At 41.1% G+C, this 22515-nt stretch overlaps 2 protein-coding genes across 3 annotated transcripts; both read left to right on the top strand.

Annotated features, from left to right (window-relative positions):
* The first annotated feature begins 193 nt into the window (after window positions 1-193).
* mybl2b (MYB proto-oncogene like 2b) lies at window positions 194-8083 on the top strand. The gene is made up of 15 exons (XM_085160261.1): window positions 194-681; window positions 1110-1206; window positions 1341-1412; window positions 1496-1588; window positions 1682-1902; window positions 2423-2555; window positions 2650-2709; window positions 2812-3012; window positions 3176-3448; window positions 3525-3667; window positions 5049-5145; window positions 5234-5341; window positions 6752-6856; window positions 6946-7077; window positions 7174-8083. The coding sequence occupies exons 1-15, from the start codon at window positions 662-664 to the stop codon at window positions 7300-7302; spliced, it is 1884 nt and encodes a 627-aa protein (XP_085016387.1). The 5' UTR covers window positions 194-661; the 3' UTR covers window positions 7303-8083.
* A 1153-nt stretch (window positions 8084-9236) lies between these two features.
* Window positions 9237-22115, top strand: rpn2 (ribophorin II). Of its 2 annotated transcripts, XM_085160259.1 has the most exons (18): window positions 9237-9357; window positions 9694-9884; window positions 9985-10080; window positions 10187-10362; window positions 10469-10544; window positions 11032-11166; window positions 11253-11429; window positions 11529-11647; window positions 11832-11937; window positions 15471-15562; window positions 15682-15796; window positions 15997-16191; window positions 16271-16357; window positions 16448-16543; window positions 17011-17086; window positions 20300-20429; window positions 20995-21094; window positions 21575-22115. In XM_085160259.1, the coding sequence occupies exons 1-17, from the start codon at window positions 9345-9347 to the stop codon at window positions 21044-21046; spliced, it is 1932 nt and encodes a 643-aa protein (XP_085016385.1). In that variant the 5' UTR covers window positions 9237-9344; the 3' UTR covers window positions 21047-21094; window positions 21575-22115. The 2 variants fall into 2 exon arrangements, with proteins under 2 accessions (XP_085016385.1, XP_085016386.1); XM_085160260.1 differs by lacking the exon at window positions 20995-21094.
* The last annotated feature ends 400 nt before the right edge of the window (window positions 22116-22515 follow it).

The following is a 22515-nucleotide window of genomic DNA, read 5'->3' as shown; positions in this document are numbered from 1 at the left end:
TTAAACCATAAACCTCTAATAAGCACTGTATTGTTTAAAAGCTGTTCACAAACATACTATAGATTTTCTGGTAGAAATGGTAGAAAGTATATTTAGTTAAAAGTGTAAATATGAAAAAACAAACAAAAAATAAATTAAAATGACTTTATAAGTAAAAATTTTATGTGAAAGTCTCTGAAATTTTCTAGTAGAAAAATCGTGTTTTTTCAAACTAAATTTACTGTTTTATTATGTAACAATATCTAAACTTCCCCTCTAAGCAATTGGGTGTTTACAGTGTTTGACTGAGACACACAAATGACTGCAAAAAACATTATTTTACGATAATAAAACAAAATTTACACCGCTGGGACAAACCGGAAGCGTTCTTTGTGGCTACGCGCAGCTCCAATGCGCAGCTACGTCACTATCCGGTTCCTACGACAGAGAAGAGCGCGAGATAGAAATCCAAGAGCGCGGACAACTCTGGCGCTCCGCACCAGCTGGTTGTATAGGCTGTAACATTAGAACAGTGCCGAGCCTCCATCACCAACACTGGCTACAGCATAGAGACATTAATCACGGGTATTACGACGACATAATACCGAGTACGTATGTACATGACGTGCAACGGCCGCCGGAGAAATCGCTTTCAGACCGTAAACAACAAAAATAGAGGGAAATGTCCCGGTGGCCGCGCGGGTAAGATGTTAATATTTATTACCTAAATTAGCTGTGCTTATTTTATTTTTTTAACACGGGGGGATAATGTGAGTATTTAACTTCTTCTGTTTAATACAGTCAGTTGGAAACTGAAGTCTTTACTGTTTGACCTAACCCTGCTATGCTTGGGAGCTCGCTTGTGTCTGTGCCGCCCTTTTTCCGGACACGGAAAACAGGCTTAGGGTTAAACTTGAGGCCAAACTCGGTTTCTCTTAGATCTCACTAGATAAATAAATCACTGCTCAACACAGACATAATTGACAAACAGTATGTTATTTCTGCGAGCTGTTATCCGCACAGTTGCTAGAAAAATAAGAACGATAATCTAGCTGTCTTCCGGACATCACGGTCAGTAGTGAGTGGTCTGTCAGCTATGTTCGTCCACATCACAGTTGTTTGTCTCTCAGTGAGGATGGAGAGGAGGCCATGCATCAGGACACTGATTCTGATGTGGCAGAGCAAAGGGATGGAGGGAAAGTGAAGGTGAAATGGACTCAAGAGGAGGTATTTGTTTATTTTTATTTGTAATATATATAATGTAAACCAGACCTTCATTTAAACAATGAAGTAAACCGACTATTTAGATGGCTTTAGAGGACAGGGATCATAAAAATGCTCATTTTTGGGTGTGTATACAGGATGACAAGCTTAAAACGCTGGTTCAGAAACTGGGACCAAATGACTGGAAAACCATAGCCAGCTACATACCTGTGAGTCTGAGCCTCTTTTCTGTAAGAATGTATGTCAACAGAAATCTTTTTCAGTATTTTGAGTTTGCTTTTTTGTTTTTTAGAATCATACTGAACATCAGTGTCAGCACCGCTGGTTTAAAGTCTTGGACCCAGAATTAGTAAAAGGCCCCTGGACTAAAGAAGAAGATGAGAAGGTAGGTAGTTCAGAGGTGTTAACGGAGTAAATATGTTGTGAATAAAAGCATGCTGGTGATCTTTTTTTTAACTTTTCTTTTTTTGTCCTCTAGGTTATAGAGCTTGTCAATCTTTATGGCAACAAACAGTGGGCACTGGTGGCCAAGCACCTGAAAGGCAGACTGGGGAAGCAGTGCAGAGAGCGCTGGCACAACCACCTCAATCCCAGCGTCAAGAAGTCTTCATGGACGGCAGAGGAGGACCTCATCATCTATAAGGCTCACTGCCTGCTTGGCAATCGCTGGGCTGAGATCGCAAAACTGCTCCCTGGAAGGCAAGTAGCTACTCTGCCAGAAACAGAATTGGGCTGGTATGAGCTTTTACATGCAAACTCCTGCTCTTTTCTTAACTTAGAAAAGTTTGATGCTTTGCCGTGCTTGTCAGATACTTTGTAACAACTGATGAACAATTTAATCAGCTGCCTATCTGGTGGGTCACTTGTCCTGCAATGCACTGCATGGACTCCTACACCACAGTCTTAAACTTAAACAGTAGTCCTTGTTCTGTAACTCAGCCACAAGGGACTTGTTCCAGCTAGACTGAGCCTGTAGGTCACAGCAGATCTTCGCAGCAGAGTATTGTCTACTGTTGTTTGTTGGAATCCTTTCATCCACAGGATGTGAGACACACTTAAGAGGTAGTGTATTACATTGTTGGATGTCTCAGGAGAAGGGTCAGGGCTAGGTTGTTAGCAATAAGTCAACTTTCAAAACAAGTGCGAGGATTACTTTGTGTTGCCAAATAAAGTCAGTATGTGGGGAAACACTGCAATTCATGTCCTGATATATTGACAGGACGGACAATGCAGTGAAGAATCACTGGAATTCGACCATCAAACGGAAGTTAGAGATGGGCTTCTACTCCGGGGAGGTCTTCAGGCCCAATGAGCTGGAGGAGCTGTGGGCTCGTGTTAACAAGGATGGTCAGGTGGGCTGTGTTTCCATGATGTCCTCCTCTATGATACAAGATACAAAAGATATGTATGGTGAGATACAGAAATTGGGTTCTTCTCATTACACAGGTGCCCAGTTGCTCTCAAGACAGTTCAGACAAGGACTCGGAGCAGAAGATCCCTCCTTCAGTAAGTGACTGTTCGCATTCATTAAAGAAAATAACACAGTTATCTTAAGTATCAGAAACTAGTCTATGCTAGTGTTGTTATAGAATCTCCTTTTTCCAATAGCTGCAAGAAACGTCAGCTAAAGCTGGCACCAGCAAAGCTGGGCCGTCAAAGTCTGTTCCCTCTCCAAGCAACAGTCTGAGTCCCAAGAGTGAGGTGGACAGCACAGGAGCGCTGAACAGCACCAGCTGGGTGGTGGACAGCTCCGGATTTCTGTCTCCCACTGGCCCAGCTCTGAAGGAAGTGTTAGACATGGTGGATGGGGTGAATATCTACAATACTACAGGGTTATTTAAAAAAAACTGTCCTGGTTTTATATTGTCTATAATGTATTCTCTATACTGCTTGTCCTGCATCTGTTCAGTCTTGGCTATTTCAGTCATGGTTGCATGCTGACCTAACAAATAAATGTCTCTTCTGCACTAAGGATCTTGATGGCTGGTGCAACCTCGCAGCCTTTGACCTCCCCGAGGACAGTCCCAGCCCAGAGCGACATCAGTTTCGTCTGGAAGGCAGCGCCTTGCAGGAACTAAGCAAAGGCAGCAAAGGAGAACTCATCCCCATCTCTCCTGGGGGCGTCACACCCCCCTCCATACTGAGCCACCGGAGCCGAAGGTGCATCGCTTTGTCTCCCGACGCCAACAAGTCCATGACTCCTAAGAGCACCCCTGTCAAAATCTTGCCCTTTTCTCCATCTCAAGTAAGTCCCTTGTTCAGTGGTACTCGCAGTCATGTCCTATTAATGCACTCTACTGACACATGTGTGTTTTTTGCAGTTTCTCAACATGTGGACTAAGCAGGACACTCATGACTTAGAGAACCCGCCTCTCACGTCCACACCCGTGTGCAGCCAGAAAGCCATTGTTACCACCCCGCTGCAGCGAGACAAGACGCCTCTCACTCAAAAGGAAAACTCAGTGTAAGAGTCCTCTAATTGGTGGAGGCATCTGATGGCTTCGTTTTTCATGGCTTCATCTAAAAACAGACACATTTCTGAAGATCTGACGCCATCAAAGCATCTCCACCAACTTATAATAATGATTCTTGCACATTTTAATCTCATGTAATGTTCTTAGAATTATTAGTGTGTTTTTCTACAAGTACAAAGGGTTGTGGATTGAATATGTCAGATTCAATGGATTAACATTTATTACTAGTATTTTTTACATCAATTCAGTTTATTCATTTATTATATAGAACCAAATCACAATAAAAGTCACCTAAGGCACTTTATATTGTAAGGAAAAGACACTACAACAATAGAGAGAAAACCCCAACAATCAGGCGACCCCCCATGAGCAAGCACTTGGCAGCAGTGGGAAGGAAAAACTCCCTTTTTAACAGGAAGAAGCCTCAGGCAGAGGTTTGGAAACAGGACAAAAGAGACACTGTGAAAGAGAGTGAGAGATTAATAATAACTAATCATTAATTGTAAAGTGGTGTAAAAATCAGATATCGGTTCGATGCTGATTCAAGTTTGGAGAGATTAGATATTGGTGACGATGGGCTAATCGAGTCTTATGTTCAGTGTTTAATGCAGCACTTGCACTAACATAACAACATTTCCTTTATGTGTACAAAATGATCCCTGGAATATTCTGTATAACATTAAACCTCTAAATACTCTTTAAAAAAAACAAAAAAAAAAACAAACAAAAAAAACATAACATCTCGCCAGCGCCTCGATTACTGTAACTATTCAGCCTGCTTGTGTCTTATCTGCTCAAAGCCACACGTATTAGTGAGGCGGTACACCATAGGTGTCAAACTCTGGCCCGCGGGCCAAGTTTGGCCCGCAGCCTAATTACATTTGGCCCGCGAAGCCATACCAAATTATTATTAGAGCTGGCCTACTGGTATTATACAGCTAATATATATATTGTTTAGTATTAAGCTTTGCTTGTTCCATATTCAGTTTTTCAGCAAAACTTATTTGAGTCCATAAGAAAAGATTCATTCTTAAATCTGGAGGAAGATTTTTTTTTTCAATAAATATTAACGTTAGCCCGCGACTTTGTTCCAGTTTTGAATTTTGGCCCACTGTGTATTTGAGTTTGACACCCCTGCGGTACACCCACCAGTGAGGGTGATCATAAGTGACGTTGAGTAACACTGAGCTGAAATGAGTGGATAACAATTGGAAGTAGGATTTTTATTTTTGTCATTAACATAGTTTAAGCAGAGCCTGATGTTAATCTGAACAATGATTTCTAGCGTCTTTCTCACAGAAAGAATTATACGTTGTTAATCTAACACAGTGTATATGAACTTCTCTGTGTTCTCCTTTTTGTTTTCTCTAGTTTTGTTACACCCAACCACAAGTCTGAGCTGTGTACCCCACGAACTCCAACACCGTTTAAAAATGCCATGGAGAAGTACGGGCCTCTGCAGCCTCTGGTGAGCATCAGCATGTGCTGTCTGGGAAAACATGCTAGCTCTCGTCTTTCTCCTGTGCTGCTAACAGGCTTTTCTGCTCTTTTGTCAGCCTCAGACTCCCAACCTCGAGGACGACATAAATGAGGTCATCTTGAGAGATGCGGGGATCGACTTAATCATGCGCTTAACACCACCCGAACAGAGGCGCAAAACTGTGGTAACTAAAAGCCGATTTTAATACATCGCACAGATTTTTAGTCATTTCAGTCAGAGGCTGGTGTCAAACTCACTTTCTGCCCAACATTTGATTTCAAGTAGGCCAGGCTGGTAGATTTACTAACCTAATACACCTGCATACTGTTTCCCTTTCTTTTAGTATAAAGAAATATAATACCCCATCCATTAACATGATGCTGAGATGTATTAAAAAAATAAACACAATTTTGAGTTTGTCCACTTTAGGAAGATGCTACTACAGTAAATTAAAGAAAGTCATCATCATGGCTCGTAAGGCTTACACTGAAAAAATAAATAAATAAAATAACATCATAAAATTATATAAAAAAATGCTGGCTAGCAGCTCAATATCTAGAATTTTATTTAAAAATCATTAGTGTTCTCTTAATTCACAAAAACTGTCTCTTTTTTTCATCCCCGTGGACCCGCTATACTAATATAGTATGAGTGTGGGTGCTCTGACATCTTGATACTCCTGATCATAACATCCATAGTATACATATTGTGCGCTAAATATCTAAAACCTGGAGTGAAACTGATCCTAGGAAAACTACTAAAAGTCTCACTAGCAGTTGTAAGTAGATGTAAGTTGCTAAAATCATCAAACTTTACAGTTCAGTTACATGTGCTGTCATGCTCTGTCAGTGATAGCAGTGTGTTTCTGCTCACATGCATCAGGTCCCTTCACCTTTGTACACTTATACTGTGGGCAGTATAACACAGTGCTAATCCTACACTGAATATTCGAGTTTAAGACAAATGCCAAAAACACTAATACCTGGGGCAGGGAAAGGATGTACTGCTGTTTCTTAGCTAGATAGCCGGCACTGGTAGCGATGACATATCCTTCCCCTACTGGCTGAATAGTCTTAGGTGGTCTTCTTTCCACTATATAGTCTGCACGGTTTTGCACTCTTTTTGTTCTGCTATGTTCCACATAATTTAAAGAAAAAATCATTGTGAGTGCAACATGTATGAGTATAATACACCTAGAGTCGTAGCTGCAAACTGACAAATGTTAGTATGGAGGAATTCTGTTTAAAAGCGTTTTTGTAATGGTGCATGCAGGGGATGCTATTTTATTCTGTTAATGACCTTCAGCTACACAAACACTGAGCCTTTTGTAACTTGTAAAGTTTTGGAACATAGCACCTCCTTTCTTCACACTCAGGAGTTCCCACCTCGGGGCTGTCAATCACAGTTGTCACACACAGAAAGCAGCCTTGTTCAGTCACTTTACCCAAAGCAGGCTCTTACTGCCGCCACTCTGTGAGAATGCTTTGAGCTAAGAGCTGCTGACAGCTCATTGCTACCCTCCTTCCATTCTTCACTCAGATATTTTTAACAGACCTTGTTTCTCATTGCCGATTTGATCGTCTTTTATTGCCAGCATCGCCCTCCTATGAAGAAAGTGCGTAAGTCGTTGGCCCTGGATGTAATGGACTGCCAGGTGATGCCTACATCCAAACGTAAATCAGCCAAACACAACATCAAGGTAAAGTGTGTGGGAACGCTTTATTAGCCTGTGTGTGGTTTAGTCATATCCTAATTCTTGATATTTGGTCCTTACTTTTTTGGCCACAGGAAGAACCGATGTTGATTTCTGTCAGCTCTTCGCCACTTAGCAGCAAGCGGCACGAAAACATTTTGGATCAGGGCTTCCTTTTGGGACCAAGTGACAGTGCCATATTTCCCAGCACAGTCCCCCCAGTTCCAGTATGTTCCACCTTTTTGCTCTTTTGAGAGGAGTTATAAATGTAATCAGAGTGTGAAGTCATTTACATCTGTTTATATATATTTTTTCCTCCACAGATGTCAAAGGAATGGGAAATGGTTGTTTGCGGACAAACTAAAGACCAGTTAATAATGACAGAAAAAGCCCGGCGCTACCTTCGCTCACTAAAATCCCACGCTCCTAGCCGGGCTCTGATCCTGTCCTGAGATGGCTCGTGTTTTTACGCCAAAATGTTACTTATCCAGAACTTACAGTTGCTATTTTCCCATTTCTCCTGAGGGCCTGGTGTACTTTGTGGCGGAGAAAGGGTCACGTCTTGTAAGGTTAGCGCCATGTTTGAACAACACGTTAGCGATCAGGTTATTGACAGTGTTGGGCCTGTCTGAAAGAGAATGTTGCTTTTAGATGTAGAGTCAGGCTGCCAGGCATGTTTAATTCCATAGTTGTCATTTCAGTGTTTGAAAAGAACGAATGAATGTTGAGGGGGAATAAGAAGAATGTGTAAATGAAAAATCAAGGCTGTGTAGTTTTGCTATCACTGGAAAAAAAAAAGGTTTTACATGTGATTAAACAGTTTTTTTAACATTGTATTTTGTACAAAGGTTGCCCCTCCATATCCATGTTCTGTGTTATGGAGGATTTACAGGTTGAGCAGTAATGCATGAAGGGAACACTTATTGTAGGATCTATTTAGCATGTATAGATTCTTTTTATGATGCATTTCGGTATACACAAATTGTAGCTTCCCACACATTGGAGAGACATTACACTAATCATATCTCTAAAGATGAGGAGCTACCCATCAAGATGCGTACATCTCAAGTTTTAATCTGTAATCGTCATTTATGAGATGTAGTGAAGGTGTAAATGTGTTCCAATTGTTGGTGTGAAGGGGATTATAAATAATGTGACACTGTAAATAGAGTTGACTGTTTGCTCTATCATACAAGAATGTTACAGAATTGAATAAAATACTGATATGTTCAATACACTTGCTGTTTGATTATGCTGCTGCAACTTTGTGATGCAGTCCTGACAAATTCAGGTGTATAAAGTAGGCTTTGTTTTAGGTGGAATGTGCTGAAAGTGTAGTCTAATAATTGGAGCCCGTTTTAGTTTATGTAACATTTTGTTCAAATATGTTTATATAGCACCAATTCACAACATTTGAATCGGGTCACATTATATTACAAGGCAAAGACCCAACAATCAGGAAGCCTCAGCGAGGTTAAAGGTTAGAGGTTAAAGTTCTTTCCTAGCTTGAGTTGGAGATGTCCAGGTAACTTAAGATATTTTTGTTTGCTGGGATTCTTGGTGTGTCCGTTAAGATATTAACTTTCAGAATTTTCCAATCACATTTTGTTTAATCCATTTTCTTAATGCAAGATCTAAATTTCTGAGTACACAGGAATGTGAAAAAGAACAATTTCCTAAGGCTCTATGTAATCCTGTGAAAAATTCAAAAACAAACTGTTTCCATTGAAAGTATCAGTGTAAGTGGAGTACACTTAATGTACTCACCATCAGCACAAGAAACCACCTCGATAAAAACAGGTTTTGGCAGTTGACTCACGTGGTGTACTTTAGGGTGACCATATTTTGATTTCTACATAAGAGGACACTTGGCCCGGTCATGAAGAACTTTAATACCGTTTGCTTCAAGAAAACTTTAACATTATTAAACGATGAAAACTTCTCTATGCGGTTAATGAATGGTGAAATTAAAAATGTCATATAGGCTTTTACAAGTCAAGTGCAAAAAAAGAGCACAGTTGGTCACATTAGTGTACTTTTAAAATTAGTTGTAAAATGCTTACAATTTAAATGCGGTTTTTATAAATGAAAAAAAAAAAAAAAACTAAAAAACTAAACAAGCCCGATTTGCAAATACTACTTTACAGTGATATCGGTAGCTGATACAAAAATCTAGAAATTTCCTGAAAGCATCCAGAATCCTGTTGCACTACGGCGACGGCACAGCTGACATTTGCAAACATGATCTACAGTTTTCATTCGATGTCATAGAATGTAAATATAGACCAGTATTTTATTTACAGTGCGTCTTACATGTATACAAAGTATTTATATATTAAAATAATAATAATAAAAATAATAATTTTAGTGGGCATTTATTTTTAAATGCAACGTATACGTGCAATACAGCCGGATATCCCCCTACTGACAGGTCGCGCTCTGAGACACCGGAAGTAATCGTCGCTTTTGGTGACGCTGCATTAGACCTCAAGACATGGACCGGTCTAGTGAGTAGATTCCTTTACAAAACGCCGAATTTAATGTCATTTATGTGCATCTTTGGTTTTATTCATGTCGTGTAAGCTATTGTTGAAATGCAGGTTTTAGCGTTGGTGGAAAAATACGGCTCTGTGCTCGCAGTGTGCCGTTTCCTACTGACGTTAGCTAGCTGGCTCGTAGCTAGACCTGCACGAGCGAGCGTTACATGAATGAATGAATTGTATGTTGAGAAGCTATTATAAAAATGTATTATTCTGTTTATTATATATTTAATTTTGTGTTTATGAATTCACCTTTCGAGCAGCAGCCGGCGTCAGATTACTTAGTCCATGCTGTGTCCGCAGGGCTGTTCGGGTTGTTCCTTCTCAGCCTGGCTCTTTCCGGAGCTCAGGCGCTCACACCGTCACATTACCTCTCCCTGTCTGATGTGGCCCGACTGCAGAACCTCCTGAGCCAGCAGTTCACTGACCTGGAGTCCGCATACTACTCAGTTGTAGGTCTGACCAAGCTGGGAGCGACAGTTCCCGATCACGAAGTGAGAAAAACAGCCCTTCATTATTTGCATATGTAATATATGGAATCTAGACTCACATCGGTCTTCACTATGTGGCTGTTTTGCGTTTATTTGTTTTTAGGATGTGTGCCAGTTTGTGAAATCTCAGCTTGATTCCACTAGTGTTGATTCGCTCTTCTTTGCTGCTGAGATCAGTCGTGCCATTTCAGGATGTGAGGTATAAAAATATTTCTGTCTGTTATCTCTTCTTTCTGTTAGAGATAAGTGTAACAGAAATGTATGAATTACATTTGTGTGCATTGTTTTTGTTTTTAACTCTTTAGATCCCTGTATCCAACGAAACCCGCGACCTCCTCCTGGCTGCAGTCAGTGAAGATTCGACCATGACTCAGATTCATCGGGCTGTGAGTGCTCTCAGCTCTCTTGGGCTTCCTCTTGCTTCCCAGGAAGTTGTAGGTTCCTTGACAGCCCGGATCAACAAAGAGGATAATGTTATGGCGTAAGTGTTAGATGCTTTTCAGTTGTCATTACCCAAAAAAATACAATAAAAATAAAGAGAGTCTATGCATCTTATTTTACAATAAATGGGTGTTCTCTTTGGACAGCATCACCATGGCTCTGCAAACAGCATCCCAGCTTTCCCAGCAGGCAGAGCTCGGAGGAATACTGGAAGAAATTGAGGTGAACTTTAAAACTACCACCAGATGGTGCTGTCTCACTATTGTTTGACTTATAGCAAGAAATCCTATATCTTCAAAAGGGGGCCCTATTGTATTTACTTATGGTTTTATATTTTTATTCTTTGACCCTAGAAGGATTGCTTTGCACGATGTAAAGCTGCAAATGATCCACATTTGTGTTGCACTAGGCCTTGGGACAGCCTCTTTGTTCAAATGAGGCATTTTAGCTTCCTTCTGATTGGCTTCTTTTTACAATCACAAGGTGTGAACAACAGATGAGCTGAGCAAGTCAGTGATATCCTCTCTCAGTGACAGTAAGGAGTCAGGAGTAAAAAAACCTCTGAAGTCTGAACTTTTGACTCCGAGGTGTTACTTGTACATATGCTGACCTTGGCTTTGTTTAATAAGAGTTTCTATCACTGCAACAATATACACAACAGAAATTAAGGTAAATTCTAACCCCCCTTCTGATGGCTTTTCCCTTCCAGGATCTGACAGCTCGCTTGGATGACCTCGGTGGCCTCTACCTCCAGTTTGAAGAGGGACTCGAAGCAACCGCCATGTTTGTGACCGCTGCTTATTCCCTGTCAGATCACATGGACATGGAGCCTCCTATCAAAGAGGTCTGATATCTGTTTGTGAGGTGCTGTACCAGCTGAAGTTATATCGATTTGGCTTGGTATTGATGGCAAATGTTCTCTTCACACAGGATCAGGTCATCCAGCTGGTGAATTCTATCTTCAGCAAGAAATCCTGGGACTCTCTGGCTGAGGCTTTCAGCGTGGCAAGCGCCGCCGCTGCTCTGTCCGGCAACCGCTTCCACGTACCGGTAGTCGTCACTGCCCAGGGCCCAGCTACTGTTTCCCACAGCCAGCCAACCCTGCAGGTACACATGATGGATCGTGTTCTATCTACAGCCCTCAGTGTGGTTTTTTAATCACCTCACAGTCACATCACCCTGTCTCTCTCTCTTTCTCATTCACAGCTCCTTGTCACTGATGTCATGTCTCAACCACTAGACTCAGCCAACGTGGTGGTGGAATCTGCATACGCTGTGGCCTCAAAGACTGCCATTCTCAACCAAGCACCATTCACAATTAATGAGTACGTATAAGAATCCAGATGTATGTTAGCTGTACAGTCGTCTCTCAGGTTCCCCAGAAGTTGAGATTTATCCCCAACGACAGGGTAAACTCCAGTATTAAAGCAGACGTACTTTCATTTTACAGTAAATTGTGACTGCAACCCCAGCTGTTATACTGAGTTCTTCTTATTTTCTCCTTTTCAGCGGCATCTTTGAACTGAACTTCATGTCCAGCCAGCCAGCCAGCGGATATTACCAGTTCACCATTGCAGTGACCGGGGACAGCCGGCTGGTTGCCAATCATGTCGAGGTAAGTTTTTTTTTTTTCTTGCTACATTTAGCTGGAATTGGCATGCATAATAATAGTCATTGTTATTTTTCCAATCAGTGGTTCTTTATTTAGGTTTACAGTGACCCCTTTTTCCCTTTTGTCAGAGGTATATGTAAAATAAATCATTGTAATGACACACGATCAGAACAATAAGAAAGGTAGTCTTAGTCCCCCTTTAACTAATATGAAATATTTGCCTGAGGCCTGTAGTGTGCACCTAAGGTCACTTTTAATTGCTGCTGTTTTGAAGCAAATATGTGACTCGTTAGTGTTTGCAGAGCAAAGCAACAAGCAAATATGAAAAAGTCAAAAAAAAAAAAAGTGAAATATGTTGGTCACATGTTATGTTACGTTAGGGCAGTGGTTCCCAAACTTTATTTTGCTGGGCCCCCCTTTGCTTTACAAAAAAAATGTTTGCGCCCTGCGCGCGAACGAACACATCCTCCAACCACACACACCCATATTTTGCTCCATTGCGGTTTATTTCACACCCCAAACATTTAGTAAACAATTAAGCAAATACAAGTAAACTGCAATAAATTAAAGGTAGTAATAAAATAAACTACTAACTCTTTTACGCTACGTCCACACCTACACGGGTATTTTTGAAAACGCAGCTGTTTCGTCCACACCTAAACGACGTTTCGAATCATCAAAAAACTGAGATTTTTATAAAACTCCTTTTTTGCGTTTACATGTGGACGAGGAATACAGAGTTCGTAACGCAACGTCAAAGGTATGTGCCTTATTTCACGTCACGCTGTGCGCCACGTTATTGTTTACGTGAGATGAATTGCAGAATAGCAGATAGAGACAAAATACCGTTCCTGTTAATCTGACTATCTTCAGGTTTTACACGCTTACATACACACGCAGTTAATGTCCCTCCATTTAGAAAGGCAGAGGCGTCACGGTGTGTTTATTTTACGTGTAGTTGTTTTTTTCCTGTGTAATAACATTCAAAATTACAATCAATACATTTTTCAAAAAATGCCTCTCTGTGCAAAATGGGTTTAAAAACATAAACAGCTGTGGGATACTGTTTGTCCATGGTTTGAACCGGGGGACAAATCCTGGCAGGATCACCCTGATAGTATTTGTATCCCGCTGTAACTTTACTGTATAAAGAGCTAACATCTCCAAAATGTCAGCAGTAATTAGTCATTACAACAAGTGTTTGTGAACTAAAAATCAAGAATGTGGGATACTGTTTGTCTGTGATTTGAACAGCCCAGCGCTGCTCCCGACGCAGGGAAAAACAATTCTGCAGGGAGACCGACCTCGGCACTTGTGTAGGTGAAACCAAAGGGAAGATATGCTTCACCATATTTTCTAGTCTTTGGCTTAGAATGAAGTTGGTTTGGAAACATATTCAGCGATGCTTCATCTCCTGCTTTGCGTTTGTGTGGGCGCCCCGTGCTAGCAGTGTCCAAGCCTCCCCCCCCTGCCCCTTTTTTTTCATACCGCGAGAAAAGAATCAACATGTTGTAAAGGTCCAGCCAAAGTCTAGAACTCAACCTGATCAATATGCTGTTGATCTTAAGAGAGCTGTGCTTAAATGAATGCCTTAATCAAATATAGTCAAACCTCAATGAGCTTAAGCAGTTTTGTAAAGAAGGGTGGGGTCAAAATTCCTCTACAACAATGTGAGAGACGGATAAAGTCATACACAAAACAGTGACGGTGCTGCTAAAGGTGGTTCTGCAAGCTGTTGAATGTTGGTGTGTGCTTAGTTTTGAACAGCGCTGCATAGACTGCATAGAAAACTTTCCTTTTAATGAATATACTACAAGTGTAGCTTGAGTTTCAACTTCTTAAACTGTGTCCACACAAAATGATTCCCTTTGAAGCTGACAGCTCATCGCTTGCACACGTTCCAGGCTCCAGTTGCCTAGGTAACCCTTTAATGCATTTACTACTAGGTCATATCTCAATCGTCAGTATCCTGCACTCGCATTGGTACTCGCTTTCCGCCAACTTTGCATCCCAGTGATTATTTTACTCGATCACTTTCTGTGGGCTCTGGTGTGGATGCAGCTCTTACTCCTGTAAACTCCACAATAGGCATTTTGGTTTATTGAGTGCTATTTGACTTATTATTGACTTAATATTCATATAATTAAAGAAATTACTGCATGTATGCTGATACATCTGGTGTACTGCCCATCCCACTAACCAGCAGGCTGTTTGTATTAATGACAAAAGGCCTGCTGTTGGGCTTGTGGAAACGGTGGTCCTCTACAGCTTCAGGAGCTTTCTTTCACTGCTGATGTTCAGTTATGGCAGAAATCAGAATAGTTTTGGTCAGTAATGAGTTTGCAATTATTAACAAGAGTGCTCTACAATCTTTATGTATTCCCTAACTTAAAAACATGTTTGTTTTTTTCAGCAGATTGAACTTTAGCTACAATCTAACTGAAAACCAAATAAATAAAACTCGATCAGGGAGATGTGGTTATAGATGATCTTGTTTTCTACATAGTTAAAAACAAAAATTAGAAGAACATATTTGTGCAGCTCTTGTTCATTCATATTGAGACATGACAAAGCTGGAGGGTGGGGTATAACAGGATACTGTGCAGTATGTGGGAACAATGGTGCACGTCATCAGACAGTCTCTCCATGGAGACTGTCAGGATATTTCACCTGGTTGTTCACAGGAGAAGTGCCGTAAAATGCTCTGTGTCCAATGGAAAAGGGAACACAAGAGAGAGCGAAGTACGACATGAAGTGGATGTGAACCCAGTTACAGAAATCGTTGGACAGACCACTCTAACGTGGTGCTGGTGTGTGTGTGTGAAGTACCTGCTGCACCAGTGTTTAAAATTTGTGTTCATTCAAGTCCAGCAGCTTAGAGAAGGAAAGCAGAAGAAGGAAAAACAGGGATCCATCATTTCTTAAATGAATAAATAAATAAGTATGTTTATAAGGTTCTCATCAGCAAATATTTTATTTGCCATGTACTTTGTGGGAAAAAAAAAAGTAAAATCATATGTCAGTCCAGCAAACCTCTGATCCAAGGGATGATGGCACCGTCTTGAAGTTGGCACTTGTAGTTCTCATTTTGCTCTTTTGCAGTCTCGGTGTAGTCACGTATGGACCAGCTCTCCATCTGCTACACATTTTGGTTGGAGTGGCCCTCCAGGGCTGCTGATGCAAGCTTTGGTCCAGCTACTGTGGAGTTGGATTCTGCGATCCTCTCTGGGGAAGCAGCTGAATGCTGTTGAGTTTTTCCACAGTAGCATATTAAACCATATTAAGGAGATATTTGAGCAGTGATTAAACTTTCAAAACAAGAGTAAAGGGATTGTCCACTCCGTTTAGATCAATCACAGATGTGTAGAATGTGATTTGCATCCACCCAGGATAATCTGTTCAGGCTTTAATATACCCGGGCTGCCTGCCCGTGTGCAGGCTGTGTGGGGAACCACTGAATTCTCATTGCATTGTTTGTGCACACACTTTGACTACTGTAGTCATGACTCTACTTTGTACTCTGTCTCCACCTGTAGCTTAAAGTGAAGGTGTCCACAGAGGTGGCTGTGACCAACATGGACCTCTCTGTGGTGGATAAGGACCAGAGCATCGGCACAAAGACCACCAGGTTGGAAATCAAATTTAAAAAGTGGTGCCAGCTTTTGTTGATCCACCGTAAGAGGAAAGTAAAATACTAAATGATTTTCATCTGTTTTTGTCTTTTCTTTTTTGTAAATACACATGCAGGGTGGACTATCCTTCCAAAGCTAAGAGCTCCTTCACAGCAGACAGCCACCAGAACTTTGCCATGTCCTTCCAGCTGGTTGACGTTAACACTGGAGTGGAGCTCACGCCTCACCAGGTGTGTAATCAGAGTGTGACAGGAACACATGTCTACAGCAAACTGCTGACAGAACACTTGTTTCTGACTTCGTCTGCTTTTATAGTCTCGTTTGTGACCATGCGGCCTAGTCAAACGCAAGAAGACACACTGGTTATGACAGGAGGGTGAGCTCAAACCCTCACTTGATGTCAAAAACCTGTTTCTTGTCCATGTTGCAGACCTTTGTACGGCTGCACAATCAGAAAACTGGCCAGGAGGTCGTGTTTGTGGCCGAACCCGACAGCAAGAACCTGTACAAGTTTGAGTTGGACACAGCCGAGCGGAAATCGGAATTCGACTCCATCTCTGGCACCTATTCTCTCTACCTCATCGTTGGAGACGCCACTTTAGAGAATCCCATCCTGTGGAACGTGGTGAGTGTCCGAGGCCTGTTGGCGATAGCGAGTCCTCGCTGACGTAAACACTGCTCACCCACTTTTAATCTTTTGAAAGGCCGACGTCATTCTGAAGTTCGTGGATGAGGAGGCGCCGGCAACAATTCAACCTAAGACTCTTTATGTACCCAAACCAGAGATTCAGGTACTAGTTATGCTCTCTTAACATCTCATTTACTGGCTGATGATGGAATGAAACCAGCTTGATTTTAACAATCTCCTCATGTTTGTGCAGCATCTGTTCAGGGAACCTGAGAAGAAGCCCTCCACAGTGGTTTCCAACACCTTCACTGCACTCATCCTGTCTCCCTTCCTGCTGCTGCTCATTCTGGTAATAATAATAATATGTTTGTACAAAATGTTTCCTCTTTTTTTTCCCCACTCTCCATCTAACTGTGGTTTCGTATACGTATGGAAGTAATTTGCTATTTAAAGAGACACACCTCCAAACAAACCTATTTCATTATCAGTCCAAGCTTTCCCTGATAGCGCGTCCGCTGTGCTATTGCTCTGTGCAGTGATCTTTTTTTCCCCTCTTGAAAAGCTCTTCAGTACAAAGCCTTCACAGACAGTGAATGAGACTCTAGTCCACTATGACTATAATACTTGTTTTAATTTGAAATCACAAAAGCTATAGTGTATTTTTTTCCCCTGGCATTTTCAGTGATGAATAATAGTCATTGTTGCCGTGGATCAGTTCATTGTGCGTTAGGTGGTAAACAGTTTTTTTTGGCTCTTTTGTCCTTTTGCAGAGGACGAAAAATCACATTGTGTTTTATTCCCCTCTCTCCTCTGTAGTGGGTCAAGCTCGGCGCCAACATCTCCAGCTTCAGCTTCTCTCCGAGCACCATCCTGTTCCATCTGGGACACGCAGGTTAGTCCCCAGGTTTGAAATGAAATCTTTGCCACAGACTCGACTTTTTTCCAGCTTCTCTGTCTGCTGTTTGCCTGCTGTTGTTCTACATGATGAGCGAATTGCTGCAAGAACAGCGCTGACATTATGCAGAATGATTATTCTAAGTATGCATTATTCATGAAATTCCCCAAACACCTCTGTGACATTAAGTCAGTTTTCCATGTGCGGAATTTATCAGCCAAAAGAAGCAAAAATTTAAACCCAGAAAAGCACGACGACAGGAAATGCAAATTTCTGCTCATTTCCATCATCACTATTGTTATGCAAATTGCTCTCCAAAGTAAACATCTGGTGGGGCTACATCTCCCATGAAGTGTCAAAACCACTGAAATCGAGGGCACTTCATGATGACACAAAAGTGCGACAGGCAATTGTGACAGGAAAACAATGCAGAATTCCAGCGGACTTAGCTCTGTGTGTTTTTATCACCACAGAGTTCAGTGTTCTCGTCACGCCACACAGATCTGACGCTTCACCTGCCACGGTGCTCTCTTTAAAGGGAGGTTTGTGTTTTAGGCATAAAACATTTCCTTCGAAGTGCCGTGTCTCCCGATGTCTCTGCGCACACGCGGCAAAACTTTCATGGCTCTGTAAAAGTTTAATGTTGATTTTTGATTGATTTTTTATTTTTTTTTGATTGAATCTTTATTTTGAACATGTTAAAAAAGTACAACAACATAGAATTAAAAGAGACAAATAAACAAAGCAAAACAAAAAGAAAACGAGCAACCACAACTACAAATAACTTTCATGTTCAAAAAGGAGCAGGAAGAAGCACGAGCTTATTTAATCCCACCCCTTTTCCACTATCTAGTAATCAATAGACTACAGAAATACCTCCTTGCAATTACATTATATGTCATGTGTATTTTATTATATTTTTTATTTTTTATTATTATTCTTTTTTTAAATTTATATATATACATATGTTTCTATCTATCCATACATACGTATATACACATACGCACATATACACATTTTCAATAACCCCAGTAATACCTCAAAGGATACACAACCTACAAATATATATATTCAATTCAATTTCAATTCAATTTTATTTATATAGCGCCAAATCACAACAAAAGTCGCCTCAAGGCGCTTCATAGATACAGAGAAAAACCCAACAATCATATGACCCCCTATGAGCAAGCACTTTGGCGACAGTGGGAAGGAAAAACTCCCTTTTAACAGGAAGAAACCTCCAGCAGAACCAGGCTCAGGGAGGGGCGGCCATCTGCTGCGACCGGTTGGGGTGAGAGAAGGAAGACAGGATAAAAGACATGCTGTGGAAGAGAGACAGAGATTAATAACAGATATGATTCAACACAGAGAGGTCTGTTAATACATAGTGAGTGAGAAAGGTGACTGGAAAGGAAAAACTCAATGCATCATGGGAATCCCCTGGCAGCCTACATCTATTGCAGCATAACTAAGGGAGGATTCAGGGTCACCTGGTCCAGCCCTAACTATATGCTTTAGCAAAAAGGAAAGTTTTAAGCCTAATCTTAAAAGTAGAGATAGTGTCTGTCTCCTGAATCCAAACTGGAAGCTGGTTCCACAGAAGAGGGGCCTGAAAACTGAAGGCTCTCCCTCCCATTCTACTTTTAAATACTCTAGGAACAACAAGTAGGCCTGCAGAGCGAGAGCGAAGTGCTCTAATAGGGTGATATGGTACTACAAGGTCATTAAGATAAGATGGGGCCTGATTATTTAAGACCTTGTATGTGAGGAGCAGGATTTTGAATTCAATTCTGGATTTAACAGGAAGCCAATGAAGGGAAGCCAAAACAGGAGAAATATGCTCTCTCTTTCTAGTCCCTGTCAGGACTCTTGCTGCAGCATTTTGGATTAACTGAAGGCTTTTCAGTGAGTTTTTTGGACATCCTGATAATAATGAATTGCAGTAGTCCAGCCTGGAAGTAATAAATGCATGAACTAGTTTTTCAGCGTCACTCTGAGACAGGATATTTCTAATTTTAGAGATGTTGCGCAAATGGAAGAACGCAGTCTTACATATTTGTTTAATATGTGCGTTGAAGGACATATCCTGGTCAAAAATGACTCCAAGGTTCCTCACAGTGTTACTGGAGGCCAAGGTAATGCCATCCAGCATATACCCATGTTAATGTCATTTTTAACGCAACTTAAAACATTTTCGTGGAACATTTGTGCTTTCTTAGCGGCCTCTTCCTGCTTCCCAGAATATAAAGGGAAAAATGTGTGTTCCCCAAACAGTTAGCAAATGTTGGCTGGTTACTGCTGGGTGAAACCAGTTGCAGAGGGTAGTGCTTTTAGAACCAGAATGGGATAGGAAACCTATCTCATGTTAGTGACTGGCAGCAACCTGCCACAACTACTTGCTAACTGGGTCGGGTTCAGTTTTTCTTAGACCAGCGGCTCCCTGGGGATCACTAATCAGTCTCTAGGCTGAGGGACTCTTAGAAGTTTAAATATTTAAATATTGGACTCGTTTAGTATGACCCGTAACAAGTGACTGAGCCCATAAACTCATCAGCAACGTGTTTGCAGATGTCAGGACAGAGCGTGGTTTCTGTAAGCTGAGTAGGATGAGAGATTAGGAAGAAGGCACTTGTTAAATGCTTGTTGAGTTGGCATATTAATTAAGGCAAGGCAAGTTTATTTGTATAGCACAATTCAACAACAAGGTGATTCAAAGTGCTTTACAGAGACATTAGAAACAAAAAAAATAAAAAGCATGATTTAAATTGATTAAAACAAGCAAACAAACAAACTAATTAACAAACAAACAAAACAGTTTATAAAATCAAAACAGATAAAATCAGTAGTTAAAATGTAAGTTTTGAAATTTAAGCTTAAGCTTAATTAACCAGCTAATGTGATCCATGATACTAACACATGTAGGCTATAGTGTAAGTTTTAGAGTGAATGATGTGACAGCACAATGGCTACTACAGACAGTGTTAAACATTCACATGTTTGTACTCAACTGTAATACTTCCAGTAAAAATATTAAAGGTTTTATTCTATAATTATTTCCTTTTGTTACCATGAAGATATATGTCAAATTCAAAGGACGACGGCTCAGTATATCCTAGCATTGGAGCATTCTATATGGTGTGAAGGAGTGGAGATGGGGAACTTGGCTGGGTGGTCATTAATGTTCAAATCTATTTGGTTGTTTCATTTCAGCCATGCTGGGCCTGATGTACGTCTACTGGACCCACCTGAACATGTTCCAGACTCTGAAGTACCTGGCAATCATCGGCGGTGTAACTTTCCTCGCCGGAAACCGCATGCTGGCCCAGAAAGCAGTGAAGAGGTACGCCTGCCAAATGCGACTGGCACAAATGGCTCCTAGAGAGTCCTTAATGGTAGAGAGAAAGCCTAGGCCTTTTCCAGATAACAAGGACTTCAGTGCTGTGAGGCCTCTAGGTAGTTCTTATCTCCAAACTTGAGGGAAAGTGCCTATTCTATATTCGTAGCTGTTCAGTGGGCCTGCAGAGGCTAATTTCAATATCAGGCTCTCTGCCAGTAGAAGAGCTTGTGCATACTTGGACAAGGAGAGAAGAACAGCAGCAAGATCTAAAGGAGTGAAAGCAGTGACGATATCAGGGGGCAATTTCTCCACCGTGATTATGTAGAGCTCTTTGAGGGCCAGAGTGAGCAATTTGTCTCTGACTCGAGAGCTCGCTTTGTAATTGTCCGCCTTTACCTCTTGATCTCACAACAGCCCATTTAACAACGTAGAAGATTTCAATTAACGATTTCACCAATGTCATTCTCCAACTGAGGACTTTTTTCCTTCTTCCAGGCTAGTTTTTGTCTCGTGAAGCTCTCTTTTCTTTTCTTTAACCCTTCTATCCACACCTCGCTGTGTCTTACAGGATTGCTGCAGAGCAAAGTAGTAGATTGGCAAAGTATAGAAGCCTTCGATAAAGCCTCCCCCATTTGTAACAAATGAGTCGGTTCTGCTTCCAGGCTGAAGTAAGGGCATCCTCACAGACTGCATCCACTGCGCATTTCCATAATGTCTCGCAGCGTGCATGGCTGTGTGGTGCTCATTCTAACTCCAAGTGTTCACATGTACTTGCTGCCATCCCCCCCCCTCTGGTTTGCCTCTTCACTCATCCCACCACGATCCCTACAACCATAGCCATGCAGCCACTTGGACAGTCCCTCCATTGTGTTGTCTAACACTCGTGGTTCTGATTGTACCATTACATTTCAGAGATGTGTTTTGTGTCCATGTCCGTGCATCGTCCACGACTTGAGAGATTTTGGTTGCTCTGTGTTTTTGCCTACTTACACTGTGTTTTTGTGGTAGGGTGCACATCAGAATGCATGATCCATGATTTGTCAGTGATCAGATGCTCAGTGAGAACCCAGAGAGGTTCTCATTCATTCATTCATTCATTCATTGTCACGTCTGTAATAACTAATGCATGTTTTTGTTTCTCTCCACAGAAATCAGAAAAAATAGGGGCAAGAAAAAAGAAGATGAGGATTGTTTTGTTGTTTCCATCAAAACCTTGTTTTGTTTTTTGTTTGTTTTGTTTTTTTAAGAGAAAATGGGACAAAAAGTTGAAAACTTCAGAGCATGCAGTTTGTCTGTGTTGCCAAATGGAAGAAATTGAAATATCACCACGTCTCTGGGAGTCTGGAATAACACTCAGTGCAGAGGACTGTGGAGCTACTGATCATTGCACTTCATCTTCCTGTGAGATTTGTTTTCTTATTGCGAGCTGTTTTTGTTGCCCCCCTCCTTATTTTTTTTTTGTTGGTACATTCCTCTTTTTTGTCCCTCAGCTCACCTCGTAACATTTTTCAACTGTTAATGAACCATATTGGCAGTAATACTGACACATGGAACATTTCTGTGGCTGTTTCCTATTTGATACAGAGTCGATGTCTCTGAGAAAGTCTGTTAATAAGTTAAAAAAAAAGAGGGCAATTTGAGGATGATTTTGTAAAGAAGAACAGGAAATAAAGGTGCTGGGGAGGTCAAGTCTCACGTGTTTCTTTCTTTTTCTTATTATAGAGAAGAATATGAGCTCAGTGGGTTTTTTGTGTATGTCAAATTGATTATATATTTATCTCTTATATATTGTTTTGCCATCACAGTAGGGGAGAAAGAAATGATATTTGCTTGGGTAAAAACATTCTTCTTTTTCCAGCTACAATCTAAATGTGTCTCCTAAACACATTAGATAAATGATAAATGTACTTGCACTGCCATAGTACTTTCTTAATCAAAGTCACACTGCTGCTTTTAAAAGCTACACCTTTAGTGATCCCACACACTCCACTGAATGCATCAGAGGCCATTCAGGGTTCAGTATCTCACCTAAGGACTCTAAGGTGCTTGAACTGGAATAGCCAGAGATTGAACTACTAACCCTCTGATT

This window comes from Neolamprologus multifasciatus, chromosome 5 (assembly GCF_963576455.1).
Source record: "Neolamprologus multifasciatus chromosome 5, fNeoMul1.2, whole genome shotgun sequence".
In the NCBI taxonomy this organism is placed as follows: Eukaryota; Metazoa; Chordata; class Actinopteri; order Cichliformes; family Cichlidae; genus Neolamprologus; species Neolamprologus multifasciatus.
Note: the sequence above shows the minus strand (reverse complement) of the source record. Positions and strands in the feature narration are given on the sequence as shown.